Genomic DNA, 21,432 nt, shown 5'->3' with positions numbered 1-21,432 from the left:
TGTCTTTTATCGATGGTGGTTATGATATTGTTTAGGACCTTGAGCGTTGCTGAGGTGCACCCGTGACCAGCTTGGAAACCAGATTGCATAGCGGAGAAGGTACGGTGGGATTCGAAACGGTTGATTATCTGTTTGTCCACTTGACTTTCGAAGACTTTAGAAAGGCAGGGCAGGATGGATATAGGTCTGTAACAGTTTGGGTCTAGAATGAATCCCCCTTTGAAGAGGGGGGTGACCACAGCCGCTTTCCAATCTTTTGAAATCACAGCCGTTACGAGAGGTTGAACGGACTAGTAATAGGGGTTGCAACAATGGCGGTGGTCTAACATGCTTCCTCCATGCAGTAGATGGCGCTACTACGTTTAATTTTGAATGGTTTTACATTTTCGTTTGTTGCTGACACTACCTGTCGTCTTCTCGATCACTTCCGTAATGACGTTGGTCGACAACAAATAAACAAATATGGCTGAATCCAGCTCGGCTATGTACTTTGCTGTTAGCAATATACCTGCTGCCTTTCGATCTGCTAACCTTCGAAACTTTTTTAGTCAATTCATAGAAAGCAATGGTTTCTTGTGTTTCCATTACCGACATCGACCGGAGATTTTGAAGGAGTCCGAGGGCACCCAAGTCAACATGTCAGACCATACGAGTAGAGACATTCCGACAACAGAAATGCCATCAACAGATGTCGAGGAGGGAACAGAGGAGAGTGGATCTTCGCCGAAGAGTATAAAAACATGTTGTTGCGTGGTATCGGTACCTTCAAATGAGGCGGCCAGATTGGTCAAAATGTACGCGGGGAATCAATGGATCGACTCGAAGGGCAACTGGCTTGCGAGGCGTTGTGTGATAAGAAAAGTGAAAGTATCACCTTCCACAGGTTAGTATGTATTTGGAGTCATTAACACTAGAACATCTGGGCTTCGAGGGACTTTAAGCCACATTCTAACGGTCTAATAAATAGATGTCCTACGATATCATGAACATTTTTACGTTTTGACCGGTTTGTACGTAAAACATTTTTTACATTCAGGCTGAAAATGCGTCGATTTCCTATATTTAATTGTGAGAATGATGGAAAAATGTTCCATAAAGAAAGCATACGTGTTTTTTCTTTCACCACATTAGTGGCTAATCCTACTTCCTGATATTGAGCCCTGTGTTCAGCCGGGGGTAGACGGCTGCATCTTGAATGGCTGAACGCAATACCTTACATCCTTACTAGCATTCCTAGGCCACTTTAGCATGGTGGTGGATAAAGGTGTTTCAGAAAGCATGCGTTTTTTTTCTCCCTGCCATTGAATCTAGTTAAGGAGGACATTGAAACCTTTGCAGAGAATAGAGTAGAGCATTTTAAGTATGAATTGGTCCAAGTGTACATGAGTGTATTGCTGGCTGCATACCATGCGTTTGGACGGATTTGTATATATTTTTTAACTAGGCAAGTCAGGTAAGAACACATTTTTACTTACAATGACAGCCAACACCTGCCAAACCCAGACGATGCTGGGCCAATTGTGCGCCGCCCTATGGGACTCCCAATCACGGCCGGTTGTGATACAGCCTGGATTCGAACCAGGGTGTCTGTAGGGACGCCTCAAGCACTGAGTGTCTTAGACCACTGCGCCACTCTGGAGCCCCCGAAAGATTAAATAACTCAATATCGCTATCTGCTGGCTGTTGGGCTAGGTCAGGGGGGACAGGATGTCCAATCAAAAACGCATCTTTTCACCAATGGGTAAAATAATGTTAATTGTGTAGATAATAGGCCTACTCTAAGAACCAATGGTCCAAACCTCACATCTATACCATAATTTGTTAAATGATTGGAGTTTTTACCCTTGTAGGATGGCCAAAATTAGAGCGGCTAAATCAATGGAGGCCACAGAAGGAAAAAAAATGGCCATAAATCATGAAAATAGCATCAAGTCAGACTGGGAAAAATAGGTTTGAACCCATCGGATATCCAACTGCAGTCCAAAAAGTAGACAACCCTCAGCCCCTGAATGACATTTACATAGTCTTCTGTGGATTTTATATGGTGGTTGGCATCCAACCAATGCATAATTTAATACTACATCCACTGAAGATATCCAGTAGTTCACTTAATGCTGGCTGTTCAACCCCATTACTCCTCAAATGTAATAACAATCGCACCCTTTCCCTCACGTATTTCCGGCACTTAAATAGAACATGTTCCACTGTCTCCATCTCCTCCTGACAATGATCACACCTCCCAGTCAGATGTTTCCCTACCAATGTCAATGCACTATTGGAATGGAAAGGGGGATACCTAGTCAGTTGTACAACTGAATGGACTCAAATGAAACATGTCTTCCGCATTTAACTAAACCCCTCTGAATCAGAGAGGTGCGGGGAGCTGCCTTAATAATCGTCATCGGTGCCGGGGAACAGTGGGTTAACTGCCTTGCTCCGTGGCAGAAAGACAGATTTTTACCTTGTCAGCTCAGGAGCCTTGTGTGTCCCAGTCTCAACCTTGTGACTACATTTTCCTCCCTTTATTCTTGGCCCTGCCCCACCTTTTCTGGATCTTACACAGGTTGTCTTCCCCTTCTCTCCCTGTTCCACAACTCTTGCCATTTGTTTTTAAACATTGTTCTTATTAACCCCTTGGCTTCTGCTTTACTGATTTGATAATTACATCTCAACCTTTTACATCGTCACATCCGAGTGTACCTTAAATGTTGCTTGCTCAAGCGAGAGATTGATGATCGAGAGGCAATGTCCTTGGTGGATATCTTGAAATTGAGGTTAAAAATGACCAACCTCAAACTAAGAATGTACCTATCAATCTAACAAAGCTAACGAACACTCCTGTCAGGTATCTAGCTACAGTTACCCATAGGTGGCCAGCTAGTTTTACAGTTTGGGCATTTATTACAATACATTTCAGAATTCCCCCCAAAATGTATGAAGGTAGCTATGTTTTATAGGCTCCTCACTACGACTAAGCCAATTTGAGCATCATTCCCATTTGCCAATGCTAAAATCAATGTCATTTATATCTATTGTTTAGCAAGCTAGTTAGATAATTTTGTCTCGCATGCCAAAAATGCAGCCATGTTGATTAAATTTGACACTTCGCGGCCACCGAAGTTTGACACGTGACTACAGTTTGCATTGAATTGTGGGTCATGTCAACCTCCCAAGTGGTCAAAGGCTGCATTCCAAACACGTCAAAGACACACCCTCAGCCCTCAAATTAAGTGGACACTTCTTATGACATTTCATGACATATGATGAGTTAACACTTGCAGTGCAAACAAAGAATGAATTAATTTTAAATTGACTGATCTTTCACGTAAATTCATCACTCGTTCGTCCCACAGTTTTGTTTTCATTCATCATGGAACCACCGGTAGATCTTGTGTATGCTTTATATGCGCTACAGTCAATTAAGATTGCATTTCCTATCTTGGCTAGAAGAGAACGCGTCCGCAGACGTCACATTGAATACTAGCCATTCGACAATAAAGTGTGTCAGGGAAAGTTGTATGTGCTAGCTAACGTTTCCAAAAGCTAACCAAACAAAAACATAATTTTACGATACATGTTTGTGCCTTAATAGGCGGCACGCTAGCGGGACAACTTCGAGTGAAACTGGAGGGCTCGCAATTCAAATAAATAATCATACAAATTATGGATATTAAACATTTATGTACAGTTGAAGTCGGAAGTTTACATACAAAAATACAAATCAGTTGGGATTACCTTTTATTTTAAGAATATGAAATGTCAGAATAATAGTAGAGTGATTTATTTCAGCTTTTATTTCTTTCATCACATTCCCAGGGGGTCAGAGGTTTACATGCACTCAATTAGTATTTGGTAGCATTGCCTTTAAATTGTTTAACTTGGGTCAAATGTTTCAGGTAGCCTTCCGCAAACTTACCACAATCAGTTGGGTGAATTTTGGCCCATTCCTCCTGACAGAGCTGGTGTAACTGAGTCAGGTTTGTAGGCCTCCTTGCTCGCACACGCCTTTTCAGTTCTGCCCACAAATTTTCTATAGGATTGAGGGCAGGGCTTTGCGATGGCCAATCCTATATACAGTGCCTTGCGAAAGTATTCGGCCCCCTTGAACTTTGCAACCTTTTGCCACATTTCAGGCTTCAAACATAAAGATATAAAACTGTATTTTTTTTGTGAAGAATCAACAACAAGTGGGACACAATCATGAAGTGGAATGACATTTATTGGATATTTCAAACTTTTTTAACAAATCAAAAACTGAAAAATTGGGCGTGTAAAATTATTCAGCCCCTTTACTTTCAGTGCAGCAAACTCTCTCCAGAAGTTCAGTGAGGATCTCTGAATGATCCAATGTTGACCTAAATGACTAATGATGATAAATACAATCCACCTGTGTGTAATCAAGTCTCCGTATAAATGCACCTGCACTGTGATAGTCTCAGAGGTCCGTTAAAAGCGCAGGGAGCATCATGAAGAACAAGGAACACACCAGGCAGGTCCGAGATACTGTTGTGAAGAAGTTTAAAGCCGGATTTGGATACAAAAAGATTTCCCAAGCTTTAAACATCCCAAGGAGCACTGTGCAAGCGATAATATTGAAATGGAAGGAGTATCAGACCACTGCAAATCTACCAAGACCTGGCCGTCCCTCTGAACTTTCAGCTCATATAAGGAGAAGACTGATCAGAGATGCAGCCAAGAGGCCCATGGTCACTCTGGATGAACTGCAGAGATCTACAGCTGAGGTGGGAGACTCTGTCCATAGGACAACATTCAGTCGTATATTGCACAAATCTGGCCTTTATGGAAGAGTGGCAAGAAGAAAGCCATTTCTTAAAGATATCCATAAAAAGTGTTGTTTAAAGTTTGCCACAAGCCACCTGGGAGACACACCAAACATGTGGAAGAAGGTAATCTGGTCAGATGAAACCAAAATTGAACTTTTTGGCAACAATGCAAAACGTTATGTTTGGCGTAAAAGCAACACAGCTCATCGCACTGAACACACCATCCCCACTGTCAAACATGGTGGTGGCAGCATCATGGTTTGGGCCTGCTTTTCTTCAGCAGGGACAGGGAAGATGGTTAAAATTGATGGGAAGATGGATGGAGCCAAATACAGGACCATTCTGGAAGAGAACCTGATGGAGTCTGCAAAAGACCTGAGACTGGGACGGAGATTTGTCTTCCAACAAGACAATGATCCAAAACATAAAGCAAAATCTACAATGGAATGGTTCAAAAATAAACATATCCAGGTGTTAGAATGGCCAAGTCAAAGTCCAGACCTGAATCCAATCGAGAATCTGTGGAAAGAACTGAAAACTGCTGTTCACAAATGCTCTCCATCCAACCTCACTGAGCTCGAGCTGTTTTGCAAGGAGGAATGGGGAAAAATTTCAGTCTCTCGATGTGCAAAACTGACAGACATACCCCAAGCGACTTACAGCTGTAATCGCAGCAAAAGGTGGCGCTACAAAGTATTAACTTAAGGGGGCTGAATAATTTTGCACGCCCAATTTTTCAGTTTTTGATTTGTTAAAAAAGTTTGAAATATCCAATAAATGTCGTTCTACTTCATGATTGTGTCCCACTTGTTGTTGATTCTTCACAAAAAAATACAGTTTTATATCTTTATGTTTGAAGCCTGAAATGTGGCAAAAGGTCGCAAAGTTCAAGGGGGCCGAATACTTTCGCAAGGCACTGTATATTCCTTATCTCACAAGCAGATGGCCTCCTAAGGATAGCAATTATATCTAGATTATCATGTAATATTGTATTAAAATCTCCACCCCATTTTACTTTGGCCAATGGAAATGTAGACATTTTACTTACTTTCCTCTCAATGTCTCTAAATAAAATAGTTACTTGACTTGTTATTGGTAGCATAAGTATTAACAACAAGGAATTGAATGTGGTTGACATCTATCAATAGCACGATCCATCTCCCTGTATTACCTGCTTCATGACTCAGTATATGACCCTTAAAGTTGCCTTTTAAAATTGCGTCACCTACTGACCCATTGGTGCCGAATATCATTCCCCCATTTCCAATACGCAGTATCTGTGGAATTAAATACAATTTGGGACTCTTTACAATACAAAAATAAAGATTTCAAAATTTTACAGATTTCCCTGGCATTAATAGAAAAAACAGAAATTGACATTTACTATCACAGGGACTATATGAAGAATATTAAACTTGTATACGTTCACATGAACCGGGTTCTCACAAAATGAAACGTTCTTTCTTGTTGCAAATAAAAACAGTCCTTTGCACCATGCAGGTGGTAGACCTAAAGTATATTTTTATACAAGTGCAAATAACATTGTGCCATAGATTGGTAAAACAAATAGCCATCAAGCTAACATTAAGTGAATTTCCCTGCCATAAAAAATATTGGTTCACACAAATAATGCTCTTTCCTTAAGAAATACATTTTATCAGTTGCAAATAAAAATCAGTCCTGCACCATTCACTTGGTAAATCCAGTAGTCATCAAGCTAGGCATCAGTGTAAATTTCCCTTCCATTAACAAAGCCTTGGCTCCCGCAAAGTATGCTATTTTCCCCTCTTTCCTTGCTCTCTCAATCATCGGCCACAGACGATTCCGAGCTTCTTTGTCAACTGCTCAGGTTGTTGTTCTTTAAATAGTAATTTCTCTTTGCACTTTTCCATGTCAGATCCCTCGCTGTCCATGAGATTAATCTCATGATCACTGGTTGTGGTGGCTGGTTCTCCCCATCTCTCAGCCTACCCAGGCACTGCACTACATCCAGAGAACCTGCAACAACATTTTGCTCGTCCTCTGGGACTATTGCCCTGCAAATGTCCTTCACTTTTGTTTTGATGTTCTCGTCAGATCTTTCTGTGATTCCGTAAATTCGAAGATTCCATCTCCGACTATACCGGTCAGTCTTGTTTACCTTTGACTCCATTTCAGTGAGTTTCTTCTCCTGATTTGCAACCTGAGTTTTCAATGTTGCGTTCTGCTGCTTTAGAGTATTTACTTCCTCAGCATTGAAATCAATCGCTTTCTTCAGGTTAACGATGCTGAGTGTTCTTTTTAACCAAGTCCATGATGTCAGCTGCACTCGTTGATTTTAGCCGCGAGGATGCGGACGATGTTGTCCTGTATCTGCCTCAGTGATGGTTCACTTCTCAACTTCTTTGGAAGTTGCTCCTTGGTTGGGGTATTAGAGTATGAATCACATTCGCCCCCTTTTTTACACTGCAAGCATATGAATGAGTTTCAGCAATGCCTCTTTTCTCCTTGGACGTTTCAACATCCATTATCTCAGCAACAGTTTGGTTATGTCCTGACTCCATGCTGCTAGCTATGAAGATTATAGCTAGCTAACGTTAGCTAAACACACTGAAACTTTGATAGCTAGCTTGTTCTTTGGAAATCGTCCCCCAAAAATATTTCAGTGGCTTGATTAATTACAAAATGCATCAAAATAGCTACATATTATTTTTCCACATTTTGTTGTTACAGTTTGAATTTAAAATGGATTAAATTGAGATTGTGTCACTGACCTAGACACAATACCCCATTTCAAAGTAGAATTATGTTTTTCAACATTTTTACAAATAAATAAAAAGCTGAAATGTCTTGCATCAACCCGTTTTGTTATGGCAAGTAAGTTCAGGAATAAATTGCTGAACTCACTGTGTGCTAATAGTTAACATGATTTTTTAATGACTACCTCATCTCTGTACCCTACACATAAGATCCCTCAGTTGAGCAGTGAATTTCAAACACAGATTCTACCACAAAGACTAGGGAGATTTTCCAATGCCTCGCAAAGAAGGGCACCTATTAGTAGATGGGTAAAAAAAAATACTGCCATTTGAGCATGGTGACGGCACAGTATTAATTAAACTTTGAAGGGTGTATCAATACACCCTGCCACTACAAAGATCCATGAGTCGTTCCTAACTGATAGGAGAGAACTGAGGATGGATAAACAAAATTGTAGTTACTCCGCAATGCTAACCTAAATGACAGTGGCAAGAAGGACTCCTGTACAGAATACAAAATAGTCCAAAACATGCAAGCACTTAAGTAAATGTGTCAACAACAAAAAAATCTTTGTCCTGAATACAAAGCTTTATGTTTGGGGCAAATCCAACGCAACACATCACTGAGTACCACTATTTTTCAAACATGGTGGTGGCTGCATCATGTGGGTATGCTTGTCATCAGCAAGGACAAGGGAAAAAATAATCAGAAAAGAGCTAAGCACAGGCAAAATCCTAGATGAAAAACCTGGTTGTCTGCTTTACAACAGACACTGGGAGACAAATTCACCTTTCAGCAGGACAATCACCTAAAACACAAGGCCAAATCTGCACTGGAGTTGCTTACCAAGATGACATTGAATGTTCCTGAGTGGCCTAGTTACAGTTTTGACAAAAATTGTATTGAATATCTATGGCGAGACTTGAACATGGCTGTTTAGCAATGATCAACAACCAACTTGAGAGCTTTAAGATTAAAAAATAATAATAATAATATGCAAGTATTGCACAATCCAGGTGTGCAAAGCTTTTGTACAGACTTAAAAATTCAGCTGTAATCGCTGCCAAAGGTGATTCTAGCATGTATTGGCTGGTTGAATACTTATGTAATTTTAGAATCAATTTCAATCCCCAATTTCAATCCCACCTTGTAACACAACAAAATGTGGAAAAAGTCAGGGAGGGTGTAAAATACTTTCTGAAGGCACTGTAACTGAACCATTACTCTAGTGTGGGCAATCTTGTCATGGGTTGTCTTGCGCATCAGACAATAGCCTGGGGATGAGGTCAGACATAAAACCATAAAATCTGCCTCTTTGTATGCTATTCATAAAATTGAATTAATCTACATTTTTATTTCAGATGAGGATGAATTCCCCTACAAGACAAAGTCCGGGCACAGGCGCCACGTGGCACTAACAGAACGCTTCACAGAGGCGGACCTAAAGGGCTTACCAGAGCTGAACCCGCCTTCTCTTATGCCGGCTGGTAATGTGGGTACAACCGTAAAGGTATTCTTACAGCTTATTCAGTCATGCCGACTACCCCCACGCCTCATACGCAAGCTGGGCCTCGCCTTCCCCAAGACAAGCTGCAATCGGCGCTATGGTAATGTGCCCTTCCAGTACCATAACACCAGCTTAGCACCATCAACTGAGGAGAGTGTCTTCACAGCTGGTGGGCATGAAATATCAGGTCCTGGCAGTGTGGCCCCTCCCTCAGGAACCCAGGGGCCCACTGACCCCTCAGGGGACCCTGAAATACCAGAGGAAGACGAGGATGCCCAGTCAAATGCAGATGATGTGAGTCTAAATTTGTTACTGAGTATACTGTAAATATCCTATAACCTGTGAGCTACAGCACTTGCTGTGTTAAGTTCATAAGGGAATAATGTTGAAAAGAGGAAGGGCTTAAAATGGTAAAAAGCCAGAGTAAAGAAAAATACATCTCAAGGTAGAAACATCTGAGTAGCCTACATAACAATGGCTGGGTAATATGAGAGTTGCTGTGAACTCTGGCTTTACAGATGCATTTGCCATTTATTGTATTGCATATGATCCTTGTGTTCTTCTGTGCTGTAGGACGATGACCGCTGTGAGGAGTGGGAGCGCCATGAGGCCCTACATGAGGACGTGACGAGCCAGGAACGCAGCAAGGAGCGGCTCTACGAGGAAGAGATAGAGCTGAAGTGGGAGAAGGGAGGCTCGGGCCTGGTCTTCTACACTGATGCCCAGTACTGGCAAGAGGAAGAAGGAGGTATAACAGGGACTCCACTAGCCCTCTTAAAGATCTGCCCTTCTGATTTAATATTTCTGTCTTGTAAAATTCATAATTATACATTAGTCAAATAGTGATTATTGTTTTTTCTCTCCGCCTAGATTTTGATGAGCAAACTGCAGATGATTGGGATGTGGACATGAGCGTTTACTATGACAAAGGTAATCTGACTTAGCATGTTTTCCTTCACAATTCAGGATCTATAGCTAGGCTTCTATCCAATTTGCAACAGATTTTCATATGAGTATTCTAAAATATGGATGAAGAAAATATGCTTGTTTCCACCAAACTGACTTGTTGCAAATACAAATCTGTGCGTGATTACGTAGTACGCACATTTATTTTTTTCACTTAAGTTTTCATGTACTAAATAAAACATTGAATATTTAATGTCTTTCCATCACATAGTTTTGTCACAGATTGTTGCGTTTAAATAGCAAATGTGTCTACTCTGGTCTTGGCACAAGCCAACAGCTTGCAGATACAGTATGGTTAGGCTAGTCTAAATGATGAGATTAGAGCGCGAATGTTTTGATTTGTCACAACGGCAGTCAAGCATCGATCATCATGTCATCATGTCATCATCATGTCATCATGTCATAAGACCCTCAGTATTTTTTGGACCGGAGCATCAAGCTCATACCAGGCACTTTCACCACCCTTTGAAGTTCATCATTAATGATTTAATCTGTAGCCTAATTTAAACTTTGTGGTTTCGAGCCGTAGTGGGAGGACCACACACAATGTCATTGCGTGACTCCAAGTTGAATTCAATATTTGCGCATAAAGGCATTTCCACTGCCATTTCTAGCATAATTAATTTTACCAACACAAAAAGGTCTCACCAAGTCGAACAAACAAATTATATTTTGGCATTTTATGAAATTATACCAAAAGTTCCTGTTTCCATCACAGCTGTTGAGACTTTACTGGCATAACTGGATTGAAACGTGGTTTACTGATTTGAAATCCTAGTGGACTAGGTAGGCATGCTGTCTTAAGACATTTGAAGGAACATTTAACCTTTGTTTTAACTTTGCAAGTCAATTAAGAACAAGTTCTTATTTACAATGATGGCCTACCAAGATGTAAAAGGCCTATGGGGATGGGGGCTGGGATTAAACATTTTAGGACGACACACACAAAGATGGGGTGGCAGGGTAGCCTAGTGGTTAGAGTGGTGGACTAGCAACCGGAAGGTTGCAAGTTCAAAACTCCCGAGCTGGCAAGTCTGTCGTTCTGCCCTGAACAGGCAGTTAACCCACTGTTCCTAGGCCGTCATTGAAAATAAGAATTTGTTCTTAACTGATTTGCCTTGTTAAATAAAGGTTAAAAAAAATATTTTAAAAAAGACGTGAGAAAACCACATAAAGAGACCTAAAACGACAACACATGACAACACAGTATGGTTGCATGGCAACGGCACAAACATGGTACAGACGTTGTTAGGCACAGACAACAGCACGAAGTGCAAAAAGGTAGTAATGGTGTACATAGAGAATGAATCTCGTGGGGGCCACTCTCTCCACACAGACGGGGGTGACATGGACTCCCGTGACTACGTCCGCATGCGGTATGAGAAGAGGCTGAGGGAGGGGCTGGAGGACCGTTCTGGAGGACAAGATCAGCCAATCGGCAACTTTGAGAAGTTCACAAAGGTATGGAAGCCCTTGTGCCAATCCACTTAATAAAGCATTTATAATGGATTACTCTATAAGATGTTTAATGTAGGTTTACTAATCATTCGTCTTTTTTTTATTTTTTTATTTTATCATTAGTTAAGTCTTTTTGTGTGGCCTTATCTAAAGTGTGGGCAATTTATACTTTAGAAATGTTTTGAGTGACCAGTAATTTCTCTCACAAAAAATGGACATGCCTTTGGAAGACATTCCAGCAGTACTGGATGCTCCTTACCTTAAGATTTCAAAATAGCCTAGAGCATATCAATGGTAAAACACAGGATGTTAAAGAACTACACTACATAATCAAAAGTATGTGGACACCCCCCCCCCCCCCCCCCCTTGCTGCTATAACAGCCTCTACTCTACTTGGAAGGCTTTCCACTAGATGTTGGAACATTGTTGCGGGGACTTGCTTCCATTCAGCCACGAGCGATGCCGGGAACTGAAGTTTGGCGATTAGACCTGGCTCGCAGTCAGCATTCTAATTCATCCCAAAGGTGTTCGTTGAGGTCAAGGCTTTGTGCAGGCCAGTCAAGCTCTTCCACACTGATCTCGACAAACCATTTCTGTATGGACCTTGCTTTGTGCACGGGGGCATTGTAATGCTGAAACAGGAAAGGGCCTTCCTCAAACTGTTGCCACAAAGTTGGAAGCACAGAATAGTCTAACATGTAGGTTGTAGCATTAATATTTCCTTTCACTGGAAGTAAGGTGCTTGAAGTATGAACAACAGCCCCAGACCATTATTCCTCTTCCACCAAACTTTAAAGTTGGCACTATGCATTGGGGCAGATAGTAAAGCGTGATTCATCACTCCATAGAACGCGTTTCCACTGCTCTAGAGTTCAATGGCGGCGAGCTTTACACCACTCCAGCCGACGTTTGGCATTGCGCATGGTGATCTTAGGCTTGTGTGCGGCTGCTCTGCCATGGAAACCCATTTCATGAAGCTCCCGACGAACAGTTATTGTGCTGATGTTGCTTCCAGAGGCAGTTTGGATCTCAGTAGTGAGTGTCGCAACTGACAGATCATTTAAATGCGCTTCCGTTCTGTGAGCTTGTGTGGCCTACCACTTTGTGAGCTGTTGAGCTGTTGTTGCTCCTAGATGTTTTGACTTCGAAATAACAGCACTTAGTTTACCTGGGCTGCTCTAGCAGGGCAGAAATTTGACAAACTGAATTTCTGGTCAAACCAAGATTAGACTGCTTTTAGGAGTGACTGCAATCCACGCTTTTGTTTTGGTAGAAAAGTCACTGCTGAGAAAAGCTTATGTTATTCAGCATATAGTGTGTCTGAAGCATAGGCGAAATTGCCAATGTAAAAGGCCTGCGGGGATGGCGATTGGGGGGAATATGTCCAATTTTCAGGGGGGAGGGGGCTTTCCACCTATACTGTGTTTTCAAAATACCTCTCCGTATACTCAAGACATAAGTCATGTCAAACTGTGTAGAACTGCAGGAGATGCGTTTTAAAATGTACAAAAATTAAATAATCTGCTCATCATTTAACCATTATGTTCTAGGGGTCATTTGGAGACCTAAAGGTTGTGGCGAAATCTGCACAGAGCCTTCACCGTGCACTGCCACTTTAAGAGCGCATGAGCAGTAAGAAAATAAAGGGAGCTCATTCAGCTCTTTGGGGAGGAGCTCTTGGGTGGCGTGACAGTTTGTGTGGGCTGTGCTGCAGAAGTTTTGTTTGTTTTCAGCGTGTGTAGTTTATAAAGTATTTAACTCAATCATCGGTGTAATCGCTCTAGGTCGTGGTTGTTTTCGTTTGGGACCGCGCCTGTTATGGATTGCATGGATTAGTAGCAACATTGTTGCGAAGCTTTAACATACAAACCAACAAACCATCTGAAAGTCAGACAGTACACCGGCATGCCTGAAGACCACAGCTAAGATCTCTCTTGTTCTCTTTCTCTTTTTCTCTTCCCTCTATCGTTCCAGTGCTTTACCCTGCAACAGACTCTCTATTTTTCCAATGCACTTCCCTTTGAAGTTCATTAGAGCTGGACTATTATTGCCCTGCCAGAAGTATTTGGGTGGACATTTTTGTTAAAAGGGAGGTTGCTTGCAAGTTATGCATTGTTATGTGAACTGTATTGAGGTGTACTAATGACATGTGGCCGAGACGATTGTGGACATTTTTAAGGCCTTTGTTGTGTCTATGAACACCCCCCACATTCATACCCTCTGCACTCCTCCACTGGACGATAATACATATTATTGCAAATCCTCTGTTGATGACTGGGTTCTTTCTTGTATGAAGTTGCTGTTAAATTGCTCTGCCATTATTATTATTATTGTATGAGGTATTCTTGTTGGGGTTACCCCTGTGCTGTGATGTGGGTTTTATATGGTGTGTATTCTTTTTTCTCTCCACTGGCTATCTGGTAAACAGGCTACACTCTAGGCAGTCTCTTCTGCTGATGTGTGTGGGTCTGGTAGTGGTACACTCTCTATTCTACTCTTTTTCTTTCGGCATGGTTAATACCTGCCTGGCGCCCGAACAAAATCATTCTTTACCCCTCTCTAATAAATACCGCTACAAGGTACTGTTGGAATGTCTCCCAATAGCATTTGCTGGAATGTCTACCCATTTACCTGGTACTCTGTTCTCATTTAGTGGACAGAATGTAACTGGTGTGGTCTGCATTCCTCAAAAGCAGGAATGGCTTTTTCTACTGTCTGGTGCCTGGTACTAGGACTAGTACTGATCTTTTTATGTTGTCTAGGGTGTTGGTCGCCGGGTGATGGAGAAGCAGGGCTGGAAGGAGGGAAAGGGCCTGGGTAACAGTCAGGCAGGGATTCCAGAAGCCTTGGAGAATGAAGGACAGCATCCTAAATGCAAGCGGGGCTTTGGGTGAGTGCAACAATTACTATCACAATAATTACAATGACGATTAAATCTATGGCCTTTGTAACTTGGATATGTACAGGAAGGTAACGGAAAGTTGAAGGATATTACGAGTAATTCTTGTTGACATCCAGGCTATTAAAAACCCTGATTACAATATGCTGTTTTGTGCAGGTACCATGGAGAGAAGCTGAGCACCTACTTTGTGAAAAAGGCCAAACCAGACTTGTTCATATCCACGGTGTATGATAAACCCAAAGACATAGACCAAGGAGACCCCTTATTGCGACGCAATCCCAAAACCAGCATGAAGTACAGAGGCTGGCAGCCAGGTGGCAACATTTTTCCAAAAAGATGACAACTCTGTATTTACATAATTTCTTATTACTAATACCTCTTGTTACCATTAGAATTCATTATTTGTTTATATTAAAGCATTTATCATACAAGGAATTTGTTTAAATTATTTTGTCTTGTCTCCTAAATGAATTACACATTTGTAATTTTGACCATAGTATGATTGAAACAGAAGTCATTATTTTAGGCAGTAGTAGTTGGCATGACCTGCCTTCCGCCTGCAAGAATAAGGTCGTGACTCCGGCGATTTTCCTTCAAAATAAAAGTCCCGCAATGATGGTAAAATGTTTTATACCAATGGTCGAAATTTGTAAAATTTTGAGGAAATGTTGGTATACTTAGAATTTTGTTTAACAATATGAAAGGAATAAGGGTAATCGCCTTTTATAGCACATATTATAGCAATGGCATTCTTAACAGTATTAATGACTAGATATCATAACAATCGTAACAAGATATAATGCTATTAATAATATAATCAACTTTAGAAAACACTTAAATCCTATTGTTAATTAACTTATTCAATTTCAACGATGTTCAGTACGTTTTCCATACTGGACATACTACACCATAGTACACAATTTCCTGTACATTGTGACGCAGAAATCAGGAGCACTTCTAGTTTCCAATTTCATAGTGTACAACCCAATCTAAAGTGGTCTATCACCTTAAATGCAATACGTTTTTCATATTGGACATGCAGTATCAGTCAATTTGGACACACCTACTCATTACAGGGTTTTTTATTTGTGCTCTTTTCTTCATTGTAGAATAATAGTGAAGACATCAAATCTACGAAATAACACATGGAATCATGTCGTAACCAAAAGTGTTACAAAAAAATCTACATATTTGAGATTCTTCAAAGTAGCCACCCTTTGCTTTGATGACAGCTTTGCACACTCTTGGTGTTCTCTCAACCAGCTTCATGTAGTCACCAGGAATGCATTTAAATTAACAGGTGTGTTGTTAATTTGTGGAATTTCTTTCCTTAATGCGTTTGAGCTAATCAGTTGTGTTGTGACAAGGGCTCTGTTTGGCCCTATTTGGTAAAAGACCAAATCCATATTATGACAAGAACAGCTCAAATAAGCAAAGAAAAACAACAGTCCATTTACTTTCAGACATGGTCAGTCAATATGGAAAATTTCAAACGCAGTTGCAAAAAAAGCTCTGATGAAACTGGCTCTCATGAGGACCACCACAGGAAAAGTAGACCCAGACTTACATCTGCTGCAGAGGATGAGTTACCAGCCTCAGAAATTGCAGCCCAAAAAAATGCTTTAGAGTTAAAGTAACAGACATCTCAACATCAACTGTTCAGAGGAGACTGCATGAATCAGGCCTTCATGTTTGAGTTGCTGCAAAGAAACCACTACTAAAGGACACCAATAAGGAGAAGAGACTTGTTTGGGCCGAGAAACATAAGTAATGAACATTCGACTGGTGGAAATCTGTCCTTTGGGACTGAGTCCAAATTTTTGATTTTTGGTTCCAACAGCCATGTCTTTGTGAGACGCAGAGTAGGTGAATAGATGATCTTTGCATGTGTGGTTCCCATCGTGAAGTATGGAGGAGGTGTGATGGTGCTTTGCTGGTGGCACTGTCAGTGACTAATTTAGAATTCAAGGCACTCTGCAGCAACACACCATCCCATCTGGTTTGCGCTTAGTGGGACTATCATTTGTTTTTCAACAGGACAATGACCCAAAACACACCTTCAGTTTTGTAAGGACTATTTGACCAAGGAGAGTGAAGGAGTGCTGCAACAGATGACCTGGCCTCCACAATCCCCCGACCTCAACCAAATTGGGATGGTTTGGGATGAGTTGGACTGCAGAGTGAAGGAAAAGCCGGCAACAAGAGCTCAGCATATGTGGTAAGTTTGGACCGTTGGAAAAGCATTCATCATGAAGCTGGTTGAGAGAATGCCAAGAGTGCAAACCTGTCATCAAGGCAAAAGATGGCTACTTTGAAGAATCTCAAATATATTTTAATTTGTTTTAAACTTTTTTGGTTACTGCATGATTCCATGTGTTATTTAATAGTTTGTCTTCACCATTATTCTACAATGTTGAAAATAGTACAAATAAAGAAAAACCCTTGAAAGAGTAGGTGTGTCCAAACTTTTGACTTGTACTGTGTGTATATATACACTTTTTTTCTCACAAAAGTAGCCCACTGGGCCTTTACCTGTCCTGTATTAGTGGACAGATATAGCCGGCTATAGCATGGGCGAAAAAATGTGCAGCACCCCCACCCGAAACATCTTCCCGTGGCTATGGACGCACTTGATATTGTGTGCCCAGCAGAGAATCAGAGATGAAGGGCAGCATCAGGCACACATCGATATATAGCCTAATAAGCAACTAATTCTAAAACACTGAAGTATTGAAATTTCATCATTTCCAAATGACTGTGCATTCGGAAAGTATTCAGACCCCTTGACTTTTTCCACTTTGATACTTTCAGGCTTATTTCAAAATGAATTAAATTCATTTTCTTCCTCTATCTAAACAATACCCCATAATGACAAATTTAAAAAAGGATTTTAGAATTTAGTATTCAGACCCTTTGCTCTGAGACGCGAATTTGAGCTCAGGTGCATCCTGTTTCCAATGATCATCCTTGATGTTTCTACAACTTGATTGGAGTCCACCTGTGGTGAAATTATATTGATTAGATATGATATGAAAAGGTGCATCCTGTCAATATAATGTCCCACAGTTGACAGTGCATGTCAGAGCAAAACCAAGCCATGAGGTCGAAGGAATTGTCCTTAGAGCTCCGAGATAGGATTGTGTCGAGGCACAGATCTGGGGAAGGGTACCAAAATATTTCTGCAGCCATTGAAGGTCCCCAAGAACACAGCGACCTTCATAATTCTTAAATGGAAGAAGTTTGGAACCAACAAGACACTTCCTGGTGCTGGCCGCCAGGCCAAATTGATCAATCGGGGAAGAAGGGCCTTAGTCAGGGAGATGACCAAGGTCACTCTGACAGAGCTCTAGAGTGCCTCTGTGGAGATGGGAGAACCTTCCAGAAGGAAAACCATCTCTGCAGCACTCCGCCAATCAGGCCTTTATGGTAGAGTGGCCAGATGGAAGCCACTCCTCAGTAAAAGGCACTACCGCCCCCTTGGAGTTTTCTAAAAGGTACCTAAAGACTCAGACCATGAGAAACAAGATTCTCTGGTCTGATGAAACCAAGATTGAACTTTTTGGCCTGAATGCCATGTCTGGAGGAAACCTTACATCATCCCTACGGTGAAGCATGGTGGTGGCAGCGACAGGAAGACTAGTCAGCGACAGGAAGACTAGTCAGGATCGAGGGAAAGATGAACAGACCAAAGTACAGAGAGATCCTTGATGAACACCTGCTCCAGAGTACTTAGGACCTCATACTGAAGGCGAAGGTTCACTTTCCAACAGGACACAGAGCCAAGACAACGCAGGAGTAGCTTTGGGACAAGTCTATGAATGTCCTTGAGTCGCCCAGCCAGAGCCTGGACTTGAAACCGATCGAACATCTCTGGAGAGAACTGAAAATAGCTGTGTAGCGACGCTCCCCATCCAACCTGATGGAGCTTGAGAGAATCTGCAGAAACGAATAGGAAAAACTCCCCAAATACAACTGTGTCAAGCATTTCGTGTCATACCCAAGAAGACTTGAGGATGTAATCGCTGCCAACGGTGCTTCAATAAAGTAGTGAGTAAAGGGTCTGAGTACTTACAGTATGTAAATGTGAGTTTTATTTTTTTAAATAAATTAGCTAAAATTGTTTAAAAAAAATGCTTTGTCATTATGGGGTGTCATGACGTTGGCCTGGGGATAGGTTTATGACAGTCATAAATACCTCTCCCCCCTTTTTCCTATCTCTACCCTACTGATGTGACATTTGAAAATCATTTTGTTAACATAGAGATTCTGGGAACATCAGGTGGGTGGAAATATACTATATTCTGGTAATCCGACCAATTGAACATATGCGGTGGTACTTAATGAATATGATGTCAGTTCGGTTGTCATCTGAGACATTCTCATCAATGATAGGATGACAAACTCTACAGTGGAAAGTCTGCACATTGTAGTTATCGGATTCACATGGAATTGTTCAATTTAAATGTTTGAATATAAAATTATTGGTGAAAAGATTAAATGTAATTTTAGCTTCCAAATGAGAGATTTGGGTTTTCATAAGGTTAGGGCCCTGTTCAATCAGTGGCCCACCCCTGTGAAGAGACCTGGGTTATAAAACTTTTCAAACACACCCTTCTTGCACCACTATATAAAGCCTTGACGAAAATGTAACCTCCTGTTCTAAGGATGTGAGGACAACGGTCCGATGTCAGAATGGTTCAGATAATAACTACAGAAGGAAGCCAACCTCAGCATGAGCTTTGGTTGCGAATTTTATGAACTTTGAACTCTTATTCACTACAGAAGTGATACCTCCTAGCAGTTGAGTTAGCAACAGCAGCTGCAAACGTGGGCTAGGAAAGAACAGACAGAGTATTCCGTCTACCACACAACAATGTTACTACAACGTATCCAATTTACCACCAGAGACATTCTTCAAAGGACTCTGTTAGGAAACACGGCCTTCCGTCTACCACCAACCTACCGAAGCGCAGCTCAGACAAAATATTTATTGCATTTTCCTTTTCCAAATGGGCGGTAATTTAGAATGCATAAGATACTGTATTTACGATAGAGACATCGCTTCTCCCTTTGTTCCTCAGTCTTCCCGCTCTTTCACTCAAACCCAGCCGCTTTTCTTTGTGTAACCAGCTGTCATATCTGTTCCGCCCGCTAGGGACGTTTTCCTTTATGATGTAATTTGTAATCAAGGGATGATTAATTCTGTGTATATGTAATTCTAACATTGAGTGGCTGCTGCCAACACACTGACACTGACTCAACTCCAGCCACTTTAATAATGGGAATTGATGGGAAATGATGTAAATATATCACTAGCCACTTTAAACAATGCTACCTTATATAATGTTACTTACCCTACATTATTAATCTCATATGCATACGTATATACTGTACTCTATATCATCGACTGTATCCTTATGTAATACATGTATCACTAGCCACTTTAACTATGCCACTTTGTTTACATACTCATCTCATATGTATATACTGTACTCGATACAATCTACTGTATCTGCCTATGCTGCTCTGTACCATCACTCATTCATATATCCTTATGTACATATTCTTTATCCCCTCACACTGTGTACAAGACAGTAGTTTTGGAATTGTTAGTTAGATTACTTGTTGGTTATTACTGCATTGTCGGAACTAGAAGCACAAGCATTTCGCTACACTCGCATTAACATCTGCTAACCATGTGTATGTGACAAATAAAATTTGATTTGATTTGATTTGATTGATTTGATTTGAATTCCATGTGATTAGTTAGGTATTTAGTAAATAATTAATTAAACCAAATTTTGTATTGCTGATTCAACTTGTTAGCCATGTTAGCCATGGCGAACCACACCCTTGAAGATAACCAAGGATTTACAACTTTCAGATGAGACTGAAATAAGGTGACGATTAATATTGACTGCTATTGATGTTAAATATTACTAGGTCTTTAAGAGTTTATTCGGAAGATAACTGCTCTATAAATATTATTTTGTGGTGCCCCGACTTTCTAGTTAATTACATTTACATGATTAGCTCAATCAGGTAATATTAATTACAGAGAAAGGATTTTATAGAATAGCATGTCATATCACTTAATGAGGGGAAAACATTATTTAATCAATTTTAGAATAAGGCTGTAACGTAACAAAATGTGGAAAAAGTCAAAGGGTCTGAATACTTTCCGAATGCTCTGTACATGACCCTCTCCTGGACTAGATGATTTTAAAAAAAGCTAAACCCTACCCTTGACTGGAATTGAAAAAGTATTACCCTCCCCCATTTTCCTCCAAGTACCCATTCTGTACATTTCGATCCATCCCTTATTGAGTAGCCAATCAGCTTAAATCCAATGGTTTTCTCATACTGGAAATACATATTGGACCTCACACAATTATCTGTCCGGTATGTCGCTGTAAAGGGTAAATTTTACTCAGGAGCATTTCTATTGTGGCATTTTATAGTGGCCCATCAGATTAAATCCAATTGTTTTTCCATATTGGACATAGTGTCTTAGGGAAGTATTCAGACTCCTTTACTTTTTCCACATTTTGTTAGGTTACAGTCTTATTCTAAAATTGATCAAATAGTCCCCCCCCCCCTCAATCTACTCAGAATACCCCATAATGACAAAGCAAAAACGTTTTTTTACATTGTTTTGCAAATTCATAAAAATAAAATAAAAACTTAAATCATATTTACATAAGTATTCAGACCATTTACTCAGTACTTTTTTAAAGCACCTATGGCAGTGATTACAGCCTCAAGTATGACACTACAAGCTTGGCACACACATTTGAGGAGTTTCTCCCATTCTTCTCTGCAGATCCTCAAGTTCTGTCAGGTTGGATGTGGAGCGTTGCTGCACAGCTATTTTCAGGTCTCTAGAGATGTTCAATCGGGTTCAAGTCCAGGTTCTGGCTGGGCCACTTCAGGACATTGAGACTTGTCCCGAAGCCACTCCTGCATTGTCGTGGCTGTGTGCTTAGGGTCGTTGTCCGGTTGGAAGGTGAAACTTCACCTAAGTCTGAGTTACTGAGCGCTCTGGAGCAGATTTTCATTAAGGATCTATACTTTTG

The 21,432-nt window shown here is 40.9% G+C and overlaps 1 protein-coding gene across 1 annotated transcript; it reads left to right on the top strand.

The window, feature by feature from the left end:
• The first annotated feature begins 412 nt into the window (after positions 1-412).
• On the top strand, positions 413-14,791 carry LOC139395625 (G patch domain containing 3). The gene is made up of 7 exons (XM_071142986.1): positions 413-883; positions 8,885-9,324; positions 9,604-9,778; positions 9,901-9,960; positions 11,333-11,457; positions 14,217-14,344; positions 14,513-14,791. The coding sequence occupies exons 1-7, from the start codon at positions 463-465 to the stop codon at positions 14,694-14,696; spliced, it is 1,533 nt and encodes a 510-aa protein (XP_070999087.1). The 5' UTR covers positions 413-462; the 3' UTR covers positions 14,697-14,791.
• The last annotated feature ends 6,641 nt before the right edge of the window (positions 14,792-21,432 follow it).

Source organism: Oncorhynchus clarkii, chromosome 3 (assembly GCF_045791955.1).
Source record: "Oncorhynchus clarkii lewisi isolate Uvic-CL-2024 chromosome 3, UVic_Ocla_1.0, whole genome shotgun sequence".
NCBI lineage: Eukaryota > Metazoa > Chordata > Actinopteri > Salmoniformes > Salmonidae > Oncorhynchus > Oncorhynchus clarkii.
The sequence above is the reverse complement of the archived record's forward strand: the minus strand, read 5'-3'. Positions and strand labels throughout refer to the sequence as shown.